We start from the raw sequence: 18,274 nt of genomic DNA, 5'->3' as shown, positions 1-18,274 counted from the left end.
TGGCACGAGGACAAGATGAGCGGCAGCGGCAAGGAGTGGTCCAGTCCCGGCGGCCCGGGGCTGGGCACGTCGATCCTGGGCACGAGCAGGAGGTACTGCGCCGATGCCAGGAAGGCCCTGAGCAGGCTGGCGCGATCGGCCACGGACGCCGGTGGTGGCGGCAGCGGCAGCCCGAGGATGAGCAGGGAGAGGAGGAGCGGCAAGGCGGCCTCCTCGCCGCTGCACTCGTCGTCCGGGCGGATGCCGCAGCTGCAGGTGAAGCCGCCGTCCGAGTCGTGGCTCTGTCACGCGCGCGGGAGCACCACTGTGAATAGCAGAAGATGATGGCGACGTTTTCTTTCAAGCATTCTATAGTTGCTTTCAGAAAGAGTCCTCTATAACTACTATGAAGGTACATCATTAATTCATTGCTGTGTTTGTATCCATCATACAGTACATCTCCACTGATTCACTCAACTGTTGAAACAAGTCATTTCACATTTCAAACTTTATTTACAAACGTTTGGCACATATTTGCACCTTACAAGCTTTGCAGGATTTCATTAGTCAAATTTAAGAAAGAAAAAAAAGATCTAACAAAGAACGAAAGAATAGTGTGAGCAGTGCAGGCATATCTGTACAACTGTATGCCCTGCCTAAAGAGTAATAAGAAAACCAAACTGTACAATTTTCTCTGTTACTTCTATCAAATGGACTGCAGAATGGCTTCAAGGCAATTCCACAATGGACTAGTAATTCTCTATACCGTGAAGATTTCAAGTTCAGCCCACCACAAAGCGCTGTTCCTTGGGGTCGACTGATCTTGAGAAAACCCAGTGATCTCTTGCATCCTTCTGGTTACCTCCGCCACCGCCGGCCTCCGCCAGGGGTCATCACTTATGCACAGTTTTATTAGCTCTGTCAGCGCTGCGACCTGCTCCTCAGGGACTGATCTCAGCGTCGGGTCGACCATACCCGTCAAGGGCTTTTCGCCGGTGAGGTACCGGTGCGCCCATAGAATCAAGAGGCCGGTGTCATTGGAAAATGGACGCCTTCCAGAGATCGTCTCAAGCAGAAGCAAGGCAAACTTATACACTATGCTGCACTCGTCAGGCTCATCGAATTCATCCTCGCTTTCTTTCCTGTCATCGCCGAAACTGATGTCTGAAATCTTAGCAGCGTTATCTTCGGTCAGGTATATGCATGATGAGTTCAGGTTTCTTAGGATCACAGGAGGATACTGCTGGTACATGTGGTTCAGGCAGTATATTGCCCCCATCGCCATCCGCAGGCGCGACTGCCAATTCAAGTGCTCCGCCTCATTAACTGCAACAGAGTTTTTTTATATTACTATCAACTAATAATGGACAGTAATAACTGCTAGTAGGCTAGTAGCATGAGTCATGTTGGCAAGAAGAATAACAAAATGAACTTGGGAATTCTTACCATGCAAGCGCTCAAATAGTGATCCATTTGAGACATACTCAAACACCATCATCCGGGTAAATGGTTCTTCATCTTCACAGTATCCCACAAGTTTCAAGAAATTCTTATGGTTCACCCGCGACAACATTTCAACCTAGAATACAATGTCGTATGTATGTTAGAAACTCATCATCTTAGAGCTTTGAGAAGAATTAAACAGAAAAACCAGTTAGATACCTTATTCTTGAATTGTGCTTCAGCTATAGCAGACCAACCGTACGCATGTTTTATCAGTGTAGATACAACAGCTATTTCTGCTCCACATGGAAGAGTTCCCTTATACAATGTACATCCAGGTAGTGTACCAATTACATTGCTGAAATCTTCACAGGCTGTTTCGAGTTCTGACCGTCTGAATGAAGCTATGCCTGCAAAATAGAAGTTAGAATTTCACAGTTGACTCCAATTTTTTGTGTGTGCATGCGTTAAAAGAAACACACACTGTTGTTAATATGTCATAATCGTTGTAGTGCATCTTGACATGGAATAGTTAGTAAAAATTAAACAAGGAAGAGGCTAATCTGTCAAAATACTAACCTCCCATGATAGTGGTCTGTAATTGCCTACTTGAAGATAAGGGTACAACACTGCTAGTTTTTCCACGGCGGTAGCAAATTAATATTGCAGCTGACAAGGATAGCACCACAAAACAAATAGCTGCTCCTATTAATGCATATCTTGTCACAAAACTGCTGTTCCTGCTGTTGCTCTTGCTCTCTTGGCTTCTGGTTCGGTCTTTGTTGGGAGATACAGTAGGGGCATGGGAAGGAACATGTTCAGAATCAGGTCTTGCCGGTGGAATACTTGGTTTCGCCGGCGGTGGTGTTGGATCCTTGCGGAGTTCTTGGAGTGAAAAGAAAGGGCTCACATCTGATGGTTGTAATACAGAATTTTCAGAACCAAGCAGCTCGTTATTTGGAGAATATTTTTGTTTGACTGCTAGAAGTTTTCTGGTTGTAGCACTGTCCTTACTCCTACATAATGAATAACTGAATGTTAGAGGAAACAAACAATCGTGCTTGCGGTAAGAAAATCCTACAAAAGAAGTAACATTTTCAAGTCATCCTTACTAAATCATCACAACAAGAAAATAGTATTCAATAATTTTTTAATCAAGCAAGAATGCATTATAGATTCAAACACAAGCATACCTAATAAACAAGTAATGGTACCTCATGACAATAGGCTGAAGTACTTAACTCCAGAGATACGTTATAAAACAAGTTCCTCTAACAAGATATTTACACGGGTCTTCATAGTTACTGCCTAATTGGTGTTCAAGTAAAAGGAGCATTCAACAAGCCTATACGAAAGACTGGGATGTCATTTACCATTCTGTGGAGGAACATTTCCTAAAAGAAGTTTAGCTTTCTCTGACATTTCCTTCAATTGAATTAAATATCGCTAGCATACATGTGGTTGCAGGAGCTGGGTGAGTCTTTTTAACCCCAAATCAAGCTGCTCTAATGACTGTTTGATTTGAAGTTGAACTCAAGCCTTGCATGAATCACAAGCTAACTCTCAGATATGCAAGTACAAAAAGCTTAGACAAACCTTGCAGTGGGCATCCTATTTGACAAAGCCCTGTCTTGCTGAACCTGAGACTCACACAGACTGATGAACTCATTTAGTTTAAGAGGTAAATCACCATAAAGTCTGTTTCCTTTAAGAAAGCTGCAATTCGAGTAGTAAGGTCAGCCAAGTTTTGAAGTTAAACTGAAATGAAAAAAAAAAAACATATCAAGGTTCGCACGCACATAAACTCCAGGGATAAAATGTTCATTAGCTCTGATGGAATTGATCCGTTCAAGTTATTGTACCCCAGATCCAACACCTTCAGCTCCCGTAAATCTCCCATCTCTGTAGGGATGACACCATAGAACAAGTTCTTGTGCAGTACACTGTATGGATGGAAGGAAAATAGATCAGAAAACCTTGAAGGCGTACATCATTTCACAAACGCAGGTATATAAGATTCAAAAGTAATATTTGTAGACATAAGATGCTTTCTTGGAGAATACAGAGATAGATCAATGAATGCTACTAACGATAGTAAAAAATACATAGAGCTCTTTGCAATCGGTGGGTGGGTCCCTTGTGTGTGGGAGGTGCTATTTGCCATCAAACAGTCATATACTTGAATTCGATCCATGCAGATTGTGTTCTAAAAATTCCCTTAGATCCAAGAAGAAACACATGTCTTGTATCCAACTACATTCAAAGAAAGAACATAAAACAAACTAACTGATGTGACCTAATTGACATCTCAAAAGCTATGGTCATAAGCCTCATCAATCATAAGCCTCATCAATAAAGCATACACACTAGAAAGTTTCAGCTTTACTGCTGAACATAAAAGCGTAGATCGAAGTGCAAAATGACTGATTCAGTGGTACTTTCAGAAATATCAAATACGATCTTATGGTCTAATGCCAAAACAAAAATGTTGCAAAAAATGTCAGTTTAGGATGTACAGAATATGCTTACAGAGAATGCATATTAGTAAGCTGTCCAATCTCAGGAGATAACATGCCCTTCAGACCAAGATTTGACAAGTTCCTACAGAACAAAGGCACACACCAATTAGGCAAAAACATCAGAATACATGTAATCAATGCAACAGAGCAAACTTCATAAGATGTGCATCCTATGCTATGCATGTCAGTGGAAATAGATGTTCAACCAAATGTCACCACAAACAGATAAGCTGATGTTTCAGGCCTCCACACGAGATACTTTAAAGGTCCATGTTTCTTTAATTTTTTAAGTGATAGGGGGCCCTCCTTACGAGGAGGATCAACAAACTGTAAATCGAAGAAAGATGCTCCCTGAATGCAGACGGAATGTCTTATTTTAGAACAAGAGTATGTCAACCATCATTCCCAGTTTCCCAAGATGCAAGAGACATAATTTAATTATGCTAATGAGAGCAAATAAAAAGAAGTGAAACAATGAAAACATAAGGTTACTCTACCTAACAATTTTAATCCAGGCGTTCATTTGTTCCGAATAAGCAGAAATGGTAAATCCGTGCTCCACCTATTGCTGTGCCAAAAAAGAAAAAGAGAGAGAGAGCAACTTACAGGCCTACGACCCGCCCATCATCCGAGCACTGCACGCCAAACCAAGAACAGGGGCTAGCGTGCCCTTCATCCCAATCCGCCAGAGCACCAGATGGATCGGCCTCCACCATCTCTCTGAACCTCAGGAGAGCAAGACCTGCAGAAAATCCAGCAAACAAAGCCCTGAACAGAGTCAAACCAAGAAGCTGGGAAAACAATAAACCGCAGCCGAAAGAAGAAGCAGCCGAAGCAACGACCCGGCACCTTCGTGATTCAGAGACGCGCACAGCTCGAAGCCCGTCATCAGGAAGCAGAGAAGGAGGCACGCCGCCGGGCCTCTCCTCCGGCGATTCCCCATGCCTGAAGCAACTTCACGGGAACACGAGCGAGTCCCAAGAACTGCTCCTCCGAGAACTGTCACCAGAAGAAGCGCGCTCCTGATTGCTTCGGATCTTTCCTCCGCTCCAAGAACTGTCAGCTCCACGAGTATTTCGATCTTCCCTTTCCTCCCGGTCCGGGGCGATTGGGGAGCAGAACGCGCGCTGACTGGCGGAGCAGGGGACGCGGAGCGGACTAGGCGCGGGGGAAGGAGGAGGGAGGGAGGAAGACCGGCGGGACAGCCGCCGCCAAGAAGGAATCAAGGGGCGGACACGTGACCAAATCGCTCCCGGCGACGGGGCCTCCCGGTCTGCAGTGATCTCGGTGGATCCGAAGAAAAGTAGTAGTGCTGCTACTGCTACGGGAGAAGGAGGAGGGGAGGCGGCGACGAGGGGGGGAAGGGGAAGGAGAAGCGGTGTGGAATGGTGGCGGGTGACGGTGCGGGACGCGCAATCGGGCGCACTAATGGGTAGTGGCTAGGCTGGAAAACGCACGCACGCGGAGGAGGATGGAATGGAATCGTTCAAACGGGGCGAGAGGGAAATGGCGGCGTCCGTTCCTTTTTTGCCTCTCGCCTCAGCCGGAGAGGCGACGACTATGGGTTTCTCTGTTGGGCCCGTCTAGCCTAGAAAATTAGTAGTACTAGTACTTACGTAATTTGTGCGTGGCCAATTGGGGCATGATTGATATGGAAAAAATGTGAGGCATGATTGACTTGTTCAGAGCCTTGTTTTTCCTGTGCCGAGGCAGGGGAAGGTCAATGGCGGTTGGGATGTCACGTGGGTGAGCAGTGGATGTGGATTGGGCGTGTAAATGACGGAGGTGGTGAGCCACGGAAGCGGCCTCGGTCTGTGTTTATACCGTCCCGCTGAATTTTATCCGGACTGTTTTGGTTTATATAATTCAGTTTTTACAATTTACTATGTCTTTAAACAAAACATATTATGGTGTAGATTATAAAAATTAGATGAATAAATTATTAAAAACTCATAATCTATTCTATACCAGCTAAAATCAAATTATGAATTGTTAATGATCCATTTACCCTAGTAAAGTTAGAGATAATTATATTCCTACCATCGCCATCCTTTTTTTAAAAAAAAAAGGACGGACAGATCATTATGCAATGTAAAACATGGATTATAGTTTATATAATCTGACCTCCAAACGTACCCACCTAGATTATTTTTATATATCAGATTATATAATCTATCTTCATAGTCGAGATTATCATAATCTATTGTGGTTCTAAACAGGGCCTTAGTCGATACATTTGTCTCTTTTGCACATGTTCTTGCTTAAGATTACGAGAAATGATATTTAGGACATCTTGAACGGTGACCCTCAAGCCCATAAATGTTTGGATCGTGCGGTTTGAACAAGTTGTGTCATCCAACGAGGGCCTCTGTCGGTCCGCTCGACGGTGAGGATCTCGTAAACCAGAGACAAACTAGAGGAGCTTTATGCACGCCAGACGCGTCCGCTTCTGGCCACCCTAACCCACCAAAAACCCTCCACCCTCGCTCGCGCATGTTCTTGTGTAGTGCTAGCTGCCCGCACTCATGTCGTTGTGAAGTAGCCGCTCCACTTTGAAGTCGGTCCTGAGCGGGCGAGGTCTCTCATTGGCTCTGACATTGAAGCGGCGCCCCGACCGAGGGTGTCGTCCACCACCAACACTCATGCCGTTGTGAAGCAGCTGCTCCACATTGAAAGTTGTCCGTGAGCGGGCGCGACCTCTCACTGGATCCGACATTGAAGCGGCGCGCTGGTCGAGGGCGTCGTCCGCTGCACGCCCGACTGAACATTTCTTCTCGCGGCATTCAAACATCACCATTAAACCCGCGGGTGTGCCAAGAAACCTACTCTGACCACACGCCCGTCCGTGAGTCGTCCGGCATTAAACACAACATCAGGCAAGCTCCACGTGCTAGCTCGCTAATTAAAGGAGGTCAAACGGCACGCAAGAATCGCACCACTCTCCGCTCCTCATCTCCTCCTTCCAGCATTTTGTTCCACCCTTTCGATGGCATCCGACGAGCAGAAAGAGCAGTTCCCCGACATAAAAGCCGGTTGGGTGGCCCGTTGAGCCCGTCGGATACAAGTCAAGCAACTCGCGGCCCCACCTCCCTTGCCTAGCCCGATGAAGCAAGTTACCACTCCATGCCAGTGCATGGTTTAGCAACTCGTCTCTCCAAGCCAACTCGCGGAGGAGTGGTGAGTTGCTCCAGGTAGGCAAGCGAGGGAGCACGACAGAACGGGCATCGTGGTTACCATGGACGAGGCCAGACTTCGTGCCATCAAGCGTTAACGTTGGCGGAACCGCACCCGTTCGATGGAGAAAGAAGCCGACTACGTGGAAATCGATGAGATGGTGGCCAGCTCGTCCGCGTTTGTTGCCAGCATCAAGGCAAAAGTAGAACATTGGAGGTCACCGCCGCTTAGGTTCCACGAAGGCGACCGTCGGCGCGTTGCTGGCATGCACAACCAGTGACATGCCCGGTTTCACGCACACCGTTGTCGACCCCCGCCTTGGCTTAATAGAAGCAGAATAGGCACACTTCCCCTCTGACTGGAACACTCCCTTTATCACTCCGAAGAGTGGCGCAGCCATACATAGGGAAGATACAAGGGAAGAATATACCTTTGGGGCTCCCGCCAGTTCGACAAACAGACTGCTGGACATAGGAAAGACAAAGGGAGTTACGTGTCGTAGACTACTGTAGACTATTGTAGTGTATCCATGTCGTACACTATTGTAGTCATGGGAGAGAAAAAGGGAAGAATATACCGGTCGTAGACTACTGTAGTATATCCATGTCGTGGGAATGGAGCTACGTGCGGTCAGATGCGCATAGTTTTACCTTTTTAGTTAAAATATGTTCAATATGTAAATGTTTTTGTTCACTTTGTATGAAATCCGTTGTGTTTGAATGGATTTGGTGTGGTTAATTCAGTTAGTCATTGAAATATATGCGGGCAACGTTAGATGGTGACTTTCGGCATCATGTCCGCAGATTGGTCCCTTCTATCGTGAACGTATGCCGGAGCAAATTTGCGAGTCAGCGTTGGAAATGCCCTTAGTTAGAAATACGGGTTACAATGTAGACACTCCCTCACAAACACATGACCAGATTGAAGCTGCGGAAGTTGAAGATTAATGAAGTCACTATGAACGTCCTGATATTGACGAAAATGACGCCCCCAATGAAAAATAATCTTCATTAGTGAAACACCAAAATGACATTTTTTTAGATAACTAACCACTCATTTCAAAAGATGGTAATATGTCAACCCCATAAATCATCAACATGCAGTTACTAATCCAGATCAATCCCAACCAAAGACAAGTTTGGTGCACATGGAGAAAAGGATGACCCGATCATCAGTGGCGGAGCTTGCAGCCCAAAGGTGGGCAAACTAACAAGAAGAAAATAGATTATGTGTTGTTGTTTTAAGGCCCATGAGTAGAAGTATATTGTGTAAATTTCATGTTCTCGCGGGCCACGGCTATTCGGCCTAACTGAAGCTCCGTCAGTGTTGATCATTCTCTACTCTTACTGACTACACATCCACGCATGTACATCCATCGTCTTCATATCTCTATTTATCAGCTAGAAGAGCCTAACTGGAACCGTCGATGTCATCCTTAAGCCCCCCTCCAATGCCATGTCGGTGTCTCCTGATTCTCCGGGATATGGTGTAGCTGGAAGATGTTGCGGTCCATAGAAGGAAGCGACGACGTGGCAGACGGACCAGGTCTAGGTGGCACTCCAGCCAAAGCAATCTCCCGGGCCTCAGGAACCTGAACCTGGGTAGTTGAGGACTCGACCACTTGGCTAGGGTCGCAGCTTGTTTGGGCGCTCCTCCAACCGCCACGGGACCGAAAAGATCAAGTTCAATACAAACTCGTGGCTCTGCACACATCCACAAACATTCAAAGCGACATCACGTGGCTAGATCCTAAAAGACCCGAATGGCACATAAATAAGCCCAAGGGATACCTTTAGAAGAAGCGATGTTGGCATCTGTCTGCCCTTTGTCGGAGGTCTTCGACTCTAGAGAAGCGGTCGACGTATCTGTCTGCTCTTGTTTTGTCACCGCCATATACTAGTGGGAATCTTCATTATATAACTTGGCTTGTATATTCCAATGACGGGCTTCCTCAAAATTGCCCTAGGTCTTCGTGAGCAAGCAAGTTGGATGCACACCCACTAGTTCTCCTTTTGAGCTTTCACACACTTATAGCTCTAAGTGCATCCATTGCATGGTAATCCCTACTCTTTCACATTGATATCTATTGATGGGCATCTCCATAGCCCTTTGATACGCCCAGTCAATGTGACCATCTCCTCCTTTTTGTCTCACAACCTCCACCATACTCTATTCCACCTATAGTGCTATATCCATGGCCCACGCTCATGTATTGCATGAGAGCTGAAACAGGTTTGAGAAAGTAAGAGTGCGAAAATAATTACTTGGCCAATACCGGGGTTGTGCATGATTTAAATTCGTTGTGTGGGGATGATGGAGCATAGCCACACTATATGATTTTGTAGGGATAACTTTCTTTGGCCTTGTTATTTCGAAAGTTCATGATTACCTTGCTAGTTTTCTTGAAGTATTATTGTTTTCATGTCAATAGCAAACTATTGTTTTGAATCTTACGGATTTGAACATTCATGTCACATGAAAGAAGTTACAAAGGACAAATATGCTAGGTAGCATTCCACATCAAAAATTCAGTCTTTATCACTTCCCTACTCGAGGACGAGCAGGAGTTAAGCTTGGGGATGCTTGTTACGTCTCCAACGTATCTATAATTTTTGATGGTTCAATGCTATTATCTTGTCAAACTTTGGATGTTTTGTATGCATTTTATATCTTTTTTGGGACTAACTTATTAACTCAGTGCCAAGTGCCAGTTCTGTTTTTTCCGTATTTTTGACCTTTTTCACAGGAGAATATCAAACGGAGTCCAAACAGAATAAAACCTCGAAAAGATTTTTTCCGGAACAGAAGATACGCAGGGAGCTTGAGAACCAAGGCAGAGGGCACTAGGGGAGGCCACAAGCCCCCTAGCCGCGGCCTGGGGGCGCCTAGCAGGCTTGTGGCCCCCCTGTGGCTCCTCTGCCCTACTTCTTCCGCCTATAAATCCCCGAAAAATCTGAAACCACGAGAGAGAGCCACAAAAATACTTTTCTGCCGCCGCAAGCTTCTGTCTTCGCAAGATCCCATCCGGGGCACGTTCTGGTGCCCTGCCGGAGGGGGGATTCGGACACGGAGGGCTTCTTCATCAACACCATTGCCTCTCCGATGATGCGTGAGTAGTTCACCACAGACCTTCGGGTCCATAGCTAGTAGCTCGATGGCTTCTTCTCTCTTTTGGATCTTCAATACAAAGTTCTCCATGGCCTTCATGGAGATCTATCCGATGTAATCTTCTTTTGCGGTGTGTTTGTCGAGATCCGATGAATTGTGGATTTATGATCAGATTATCTATGAATCTTATTTGAGTATCTTCTGATCTCTTATATGCATGATTTCATGTCCTTGTAATTCTCTTCGAGTTGTGGGTTTTATTTGGCAAACTAGATCTACGATTCTTGCAATGGGAGAAGTGCTTGGTTTCGGGTTCATACTATGCGGTGACCTCACCCAGTGACAGAAGGGGTAGCGAGGCACGCATCGTGTTGTTGCCATCAAGGGTAAAAAGATGGGGTTTATATCTATTGCATGAATTTACCCCTCTACATCATGTCATCTTGCTTAAGGCGTTACTCTGTTTGTTATGAACTCAATACACTAGATGCATGGTGGATAGCGGTCGATGTGTGGAGTAATAGTAGTAGATGCAGAAAGTATTGGTCTACTTGTCTCGGACGTGATGCCTATATATATGATCATTGCCTTAGATATCGTCATGACTTTGCGCGGTTCTATCAATTGCTCGACAGTAATTCGTTCACCCATCGTAATATGTGCTATCTTGAGAGAAGCCTCTAGTGAACACTATGGGCCCCTGGTCTACTTCACATCATATTTTCAACCCTACACTTTTACTTTGTTGCACTTTCCGCCTTGAGATCTCATCTTGCAATCAATCGTGAAGGGATTGACAACCCCTTTGTAGCATTGGGTGCAAGTTTGTTGTTTTTGCGCACGTACTTTGGAGACTTGGCTTGATACTCCTACTGGATTTATACCTTGGTTCTCAAACTGAGGGAAATACTTACTGCTACTGTGCTGCATCACCCTTTCCTCTTCAAGGGAAAAACCAATGGGCGCGTGGTCAACCACCAAGATAGAACTGACCAGTCGTGTGAAAGCCCGCCGAGTGGCAAATTCAGAACAAATGAAAACAACAAGAAATGAAGAAATTCACTTGGTTTAAGATCGTGAAGCTTTACCTCATTCGATGGTAGCTCTGCTGAGAAGGGAGGCACCAACCTGGTGCCCCTCAGATTGTCTCACACAGGTGTAATAGCCTTGAGCTTTTCCTCCAGCCGCTCTACCCCGATCTCCTCCAGGTGAACGCTATTCGGATCATCCGGACCGCTATACATCCACATGGGACGAGCCCTCGCCTACACTGGCTGAACCCTCCGCTGGAAAAACACTTTGAGGAGGTCCATCCCATTGATGTTCTTCCGCAACAAAGCAACCAATGCTATCACCAAGATATCTACGTTTGTCCTCTCTTCCTTCGATACGGACAATGAGGGAGCCAACCGAATTCGCTCAGGCGAATAAAGTGGGAGGCCCGACTGACACTCACCGATTGGGACGTCCTGGCAATAAAACCAGGAGTCTTGCCAACCCTTCACCGAATCGGGAAAGGACATCTGAGTAAAACTACTCTTACCCCTCAGTTGGATTCCTAAGCCACCACAAAGTTGCACTACATGCGATTTCCCCCCGACTGAGAAGATTTTTTCACGGTCATCACTTGACACATGAACAACTGCTTGAATAATCCGTAGTGTGGATAGCACCCGGGGAAATTCTCACACAGAGATATGAAAGTGGCTATGTACAAGACAACATTGGGGGAAGATGGTGGAGCTGCGCGCCGAAAAAATCGAGGAACACTCGGAAGAACGGATGCGTGGGCGGGGAGAAACCTCTTTCAACGTGGGTGACCAGGAGCACCCGCTCGTCGCCCCTCAGCAAAGGTTCCAGCTTCCCTTCATCCGGCGGCCGTGAGCTGCCATAAAGCACCAAGCCCTCGCTCTCCAAGTCCAGCATTCGATCCTTGGAGACTTAGGACGACATCCAGTTGCCCTGGATCCACCTTGGTGGAAGTGTCCCGGCACTCAAGGAGGAACCGCCCGAGCCTTTCCTGGCCCGCTCGTCTCTCAGAGTCGCACCTTTCGCCATGCTACACGGCGGGGCGAATGAGGTGGTAGAACCCCACAGGAGGCAACCGCGAGGCTCAAGGAAGGAGAGAAAGGGGACTCAGATCTAGTGGCACAATTCCTTTCCTCCACTACCTCGGCCTATTTATATGCTATAGGAAGATACCCCATCGAGTGTTCCGCATGTACAGGAAGATCTACAGGATCCCGGTGACAGCGTCCGTGTAGCACGATAGTGACATTTCAAGCGCAGAAATCAAGGTGTCCCTCCACTACTTCCACTACTTCGCGTCGCCGCTGATTCCGCTTCCGAGTCCGCGCTATTGATTCAAAATATCGCGGAAAATCCGGTCCCTCCCCTCATTGCCTGAATAGATTCCGTATCCATAGCACACAGTGAAGGGAACCGAATAATCTGCCACTCATGGGACAACAAGCATTCAGACACGCAAGAAGGCGATCAAATCACCCATAGCATTGCGCGAGTAGGACCCGCCCTACTCCACCGATTGGACGATCGAAGCCCCGAGCTCGCGATCATTCGAATCATTGAGCATACCTCCCCGTAAGGTATTCGATTTTTTCCAATTGGAAGCAAACTGACGTGCTTCCACACTTAGAATCTTTCACTCTTGAATCCGTAGCGGTTTATTGAGAGCCCGAGTGATGTAGCCCCGAGCTATAACCTCGACGCCCGTGAGACGTCAAAGGCACAATTGAGTGCCTCCCACTCGGGAAGAAAAACCCCAACCAATTCGGGGGCTACTGACGGGGTTGTACATTAGGGGTAGTCTTACGAACCTGAGTTCGTAGGCCTGCCCAAGACCCTACATGGACATCAACATCGTAAAAGTCACTTATGCAGCCATGGTTTCACTCGGACAAGTGTATGTCACTCGGCTCACATAACTTCACTCGGCCTACTTCATATCAGTCGGACGTCCCTCAACACTCGGACTGCAGCAGGACATGGGCAACAAAGAGACTACAACGGCCACAGACTTGAACTATCACATGAAGCGTAGTGAAGACGCGCGTTACCAGTAACGCCAGAGTTAGAGTTGTAGTTGCTAGTAACTTCCATAGTTATTAGTATTTACTCGCTCTTGTAATGAAGTTCGGTCGGTCATGGCGCACTCTATATAAGCCATCCCCGGGCTCCTGAGTAACGACTCAGCATTCTGTACTATCTCATACTCTATAATCCAACACCAGCATCCGAGGCTCGAGACGTAGGGTCGTTACCACTCCCGAATGAGGCCTGAACTCGTACATGCGAGTGTATCCTCTAAGCCCTAGCTAGGCTTCGCCCCTCGTTCGTACTCCCGGTACTATTATCAGGATCATTCCCACGACATGTGGACTTTGTAGGCATGAGGCAAAGGGGCTCAACCTTTTTGGTAAAACGTGCATGCTTTGTTTCATGAGCAAGAGCACTTCACATCCTACAACTTATACGTGATCCATGAACGCAGCGTGAAGTCTCTAGCCCATCCGCGGCACACCATCTATAACTCCATCATAAAATTTTGAAGTGCGGTTATAGAAATGGAGAGAAGGTGGCCATCGGGTTCGCAAAAATTTGTTACCATAAATTTTGCTTCTCATTCCTCTACATGTTGGTCAATTCATTGATTCACTCAATGTTGCAACTTTCTAATCATGCCGATGTAAAGTTCGGACACGCTGTCGTGTTGTACCACATGACCGAGGGCAGACAATTTACATTCATACATTGTTGCATGAAACTTAAGGGGTACAATGTGTGGGACGACATGTGTGGATTCTGACTTGAGTATCATTGAATTGGGAATCGATGAATTCAAAAACTTGTTGAAGATCGACTAAATGGATGTAAATTTTACATTTGAATTACTGTTGTACTAGGGATATTGGCATGTTATTTATTGATGAATTATGTTGTTTTTTATAAGTATTTATACTGTTGTGGACTAAAGAAAACACCTGGGGGCGGGTGTTCAGGGGACATGGTTGAACCCATATCATTATCATGGACGAGTCCGATCGAGTCTTGGGATAGATATTGTGTCCGTCTTAAGGGTCAACATTGTAGATGTCGCAAGGCCAATTTGGTCATGTCTTGTGGCTAGATTAGGGTTTTATTTGGGATTTCTGGGCCAAATGTCTCAGATGTGTAGAATTTTAGGTGGGTATGTGCGAGAATTACCAAGGATCTACTTATTTTAAAGCCTACATATAAGGCCTTCACGAGTAAGATGAGTAACAGGTACTGGTAACTTCATCACATCCATGTCAGTGCCTCACCTACTAGGGAAGTTATTAGACCCAATAGATTTCATATGGGCGTTGAAACTGTCCCATCCCAAACCCCTAATAGAGAAATTTCTTAGAGGTGTGGGTAATAGTTAACCATTGTGAGCTTGAGTCTCTCTCTTACGCTGGATTAACTGACCGACTCAATAGTTAGCTTTCTCAAGCGGGTTTGAGAAGGTTCCATATACCGGTTTGGACCGGTTTTTAGTAGATTCCGTTGGAATGCTAGCTATACTGATGAGGTCTCCTCACCCTCAGTAGTGGGGTCATAAGGCATGTTCTAACACTACATGTGTCGTGGATTATGTTCTTCTGGCTAAACATGATTTTGAGGTGCAATGCTTTGGGGCGCGGGGGGGGGGGGGGGGGGGGGGAGGGCTCGCTCCATCCTTGTGCTTCACCACCTCAAAGTCGAGTGTTCCCTTCTTCTGGTCTTCCCCACTCGGATCTGAAGCTCGGTACACTCAAGTCATCACCGTGTGGAGTTGGTGCACTCCCATACCAACCGCTATTGAAGAAGTCTAAGGACGTTGCAACTTTCGTGTTGTAGTGCAAATCTCTCATGGATGTCATGTGAATGTGTTGTACTATTTTGAGCCGAGTCTCTTTACTATGTCTATGTGGAAGCCAACATTAAACTTTTATGGTGTAACCTTAGTTTGTGTTTTCCTTGTTAGAACCTGGTTTTGTTTTGCTACTCAACTACGTTACACTGATTTAATTATGGTAATGAGAACAGGGTGCCCTTTGGCTCTCTTATGATCTAAAACAAGATTTCATGCAAAAAAATTCTTTTGTTTCTATGTTTCTTTCTAGTTTTGATCAGCTTTTCTCTATTTTTTTTCTTTTGTTATTTCTCCCTTTTCAATATTTTTAATGATTTCCTTCATTTCTTTATTTGCTTGTTTTCGGTGTGTCCTCTTTGGTAGTTCTCATCGGTATTCTTTTTGTTTTTTCTGCCCTTTTATTTTCATATTTTTGAATACTTTGTCAAATATTTGAGATATACATTGAACATTTTCATATATACATTGAACATTTTTTCGATACACGTTGTCCATTTTCCCCAATTACAAGTTTAACATTTTGTCAAATGCATATGAAATATTTTAGAATACACAATGAATATTTTCTCAAAAGAACATGATTTATATCAAGAACAATTTTGACAAATGTGAAATTCATTGGTGAAGTGTTAGAACTTATTTTAAGTGTCACAATGTTTTTAATGGTAAGAAACCATTTTAAAAACACACAAACAATTTTTATTTCAAATGTAACATACATATTTTGGTAAGTGCTCATTTAAAAAATATATTAATAACTTTGTTTGTATTATATAAAATATTTTGCTAAATTACAAGAATTTTTTTACATTGCATAACCTTTTCTTTAAATGTCACATACATGTTTTTTAAAATTTAAGGTTTTATAAAATTTCTAATATGTTTTTTGAATGGTATTCCCTGCATGCCCAAATAATTGACACTGATTCGGTGTGCTTATTTTTTGGTGGAGGAAGTATGAAACTTTTTTTCAGATTATACCAACGTACCAATGTTTTAAAAAAGTCACAAACATTGTTTTGAAACATGAAATTATATTTGAAGCGCCAGAAGAATTTATTTGAATGTTATGAAAGTTTTATAGATGCATGATGATTCTTTTGAAACATTTATTTAAATTGTTATTTTAAATATATATATTTACAGTATTTCCATTTATAAATAAAATTAATACGTAGGAAAAAGGAGAAACCAAAAAAAGGAAAAAAAAACACTGGAATAGAAAAGAACGTGTGCTTGAAAGACGCACACCTTGCGCTGTTGAGCCTAGCCCATCTGTGAGACGCTACCGGGGAGCGCACCCTTGGTGTCGTGCCGAGTGCCGTGCCGCCCGTAGGAGCCATGCATGATTGGCCGACACCAGTGCCTGGAGCGTCTGCCGTACCCCGCGACGAAACATCGGGCAAATGATAGGAGCCAGCCCAGACGATGACCCCTTCACGCCACAACTGTGATGAGCATGCGCTAGCTGCATGGGTATATCGTGTCGCGTGCGCAAACACACCGGTAAACATGGGCACGCAAGCAGCACGCGAAGCCCGTGCCATTGAGAATTAAAAAGGATTTGAAACGCACGTACATACTACATGGACCAAAACCGGAGGGATCAAGTATAGTCTCATCTTGCTATTATATAACTCTAGTATAGCCTCATCTTGGTTCGTCCAGGATTGGAGTAACCAAGAGGAGGAAAATGAGCAGCAAATCTTCTGAAAGTTCTAATGCCGAAGCTAAATTATAAAAAATTCCAGTCCGGTTCGCAGCCAAGCTAATGGTCTGTAACCGGCTTTGAACTAGTTTGACTAGTAGTAATATGTGAATGGAGTCTATCGAGCTGGGCATGCAGGTGGTCTCTTGAGCTGAGCAGCTGTCGTCGACGAGGAGTAGCTGTCCTACTGCTGCCAGTAGTAAAGACTTTCAGTTACTGGACAACCGCGTACTGACTACTGACTGGATCTGGGTTCCCGATCAGGCGGCCGCCGGGAAGAGGCAGTCGGGGCACCGGACGAGGCCGTTCTCGTTGCATGCGTCGCAGGTGATGAAGGCGCCGTCCTCGTCGCTGTGCTTCTTGCGGCTCCCGTCGCAGCTGCCGCAGGGCACGTGGCGCTCGTCGCCGCAGCGGCCGCAGGGGGGACGGGGCAGGGCGGGGGATGCCGGGGCCGCGACGATGCGGTTGAGCTCCCCGGACTCGTGGAGGCGCTGGACCTCCTCGACGCCCCCGAGGTGCCGGCCGTCCACGAACACCTGCGGGAGGGCCAGGCCCAGGCGGGGCGGCAGGAGTGCGGCGAACTCCGCGACGAAGCCGTTGTCCATGGCCAGGTCCCGCTCGTCGACGGTGGCGCCGATCCCCCGCAGGATGAAGCGCACGGTGTAGCAGTCCTCGTAGGTGCGGCGGACGACTCGGAGGGAGGTGAAGTAGAGCACCACGTGCACCTCTGGCTCCCTCGCGGTGTCATGCGCCGAGGCCGACTTGAGGGCGCGGAGGAGGCGGAGGGCGGAGGCCGCAACGCGGAGGCGGTGGAAGACGCGCGGTGGCGGCGGGCGGGCGGGCTCCGGGTGGACCAGCGACTGGATGTCCTTGAGGGACGGGGAGTGGGAGGTGATGGAGAAGCGCCGGGTGGTGGCGGCAGCGGCGACCAGCGCGGTGGATGGGGAGGATTTGGAGCTGGAAGCGCGCGTCTTCACCCAAGAAGGCCACATGGCCATGGGAGGCTGCGAGGACGGAGGGGACGGAAGCGGTGGGGTTTTGTCTGTGCTTTGCCTTGTCGCCGGGCTCGTTCGTTTGGGGTCGGTTTTATGGGGGCGCGATTTAAAAACCCAGCCCATCTGAACGTATCACTCTTTTTGAGGACTTACCAATAATCTTTTTTGGTTGCCAGCATCATAACGATGAATTAGATTAAGATGCATAATATTTTCATGAAAAGCATGTATTTTATGCAGTATGTATTTTGAACTATAACACAAAATGAACGGTTGTGCTTAGATTTTGTGAGATCGTGATGACTACGATGACATCAAACTTCCCCGCTACGATAACATGAGGAACAGATTAAACTTGAGTGCGCTATATCCAAATAATTTTGAATCTAATACTGGAATGAGATATTGAACTCTCCACCACCATTAAAATGTACCACTATCTATATGAATG

General features: G+C 46.1%; 2 protein-coding genes across 2 annotated transcripts; both read right to left on the bottom strand.

The window, feature by feature from the left end:
- Positions 1-459: 459 nt before the first annotated feature.
- LOC123444904 (protein MALE DISCOVERER 1-like) lies at positions 460-5,418 on the bottom strand. Its single transcript, XM_045121790.1, has 9 exons — positions 4,791-5,418; positions 4,548-4,683; positions 3,952-4,023; positions 3,222-3,365; positions 3,019-3,138; positions 2,002-2,438; positions 1,642-1,832; positions 1,426-1,558; positions 460-1,305 (listed from the first exon to the last, which is right to left on the bottom strand). Exons 1-9 carry the CDS (start codon positions 4,882-4,884, stop codon positions 740-742), a joined length of 1,893 nt encoding a protein of 630 aa, XP_044977725.1. The 5' UTR covers positions 4,885-5,418; the 3' UTR covers positions 460-739.
- Positions 5,419-16,696: 11,278 nt separating this feature from the next.
- On the bottom strand, positions 16,697-17,880 carry LOC123414241 (uncharacterized protein At5g39865-like). The gene has a single exon (XM_045106646.1). It carries the CDS (start codon positions 17,824-17,826, stop codon positions 17,089-17,091), a length of 738 nt encoding a protein of 245 aa, XP_044962581.1. The 5' UTR covers positions 17,827-17,880; the 3' UTR covers positions 16,697-17,088.
- Positions 17,881-18,274: the final 394 nt, after the last annotated feature.

Source organism: Hordeum vulgare, chromosome 1H, assembly GCF_904849725.1.
Source record: "Hordeum vulgare subsp. vulgare chromosome 1H, MorexV3_pseudomolecules_assembly, whole genome shotgun sequence".
Taxonomy (NCBI): domain Eukaryota; kingdom Viridiplantae; phylum Streptophyta; class Magnoliopsida; order Poales; family Poaceae; genus Hordeum; species Hordeum vulgare.
This window is presented reverse-complemented; position numbering and strand designations above follow the sequence as displayed.

Excerpts from the sequence above, each read along its gene's own strand:
- LOC123444904 (XM_045121790.1), bottom strand. The coding sequence starts at position 4,884 with ATGGGGAATCGCCGGAGGAGAGGCCCGGCGGCGTGCCTCCTTCTCTGC. Across the intron at positions 4,024-4,547 it reads GATGGGCGGGTCGTAGGCCT|GAACTTGTCAAATCTTGGTC; the intron begins GTAAGTTGCTCT and ends TTTGTTCTGTAG. Across the intron at positions 3,366-3,951 it reads CTTACTAATATGCATTCTCT|TGTACTGCACAAGAACTTGT; the intron begins GTAAGCATATTC and ends CCATCCATACAG.
- LOC123414241 (XM_045106646.1), bottom strand. The coding sequence starts at position 17,826 with ATGGCCATGTGGCCTTCTTGGGTGAAGACGCGCGCTTCCAGCTCCAAA.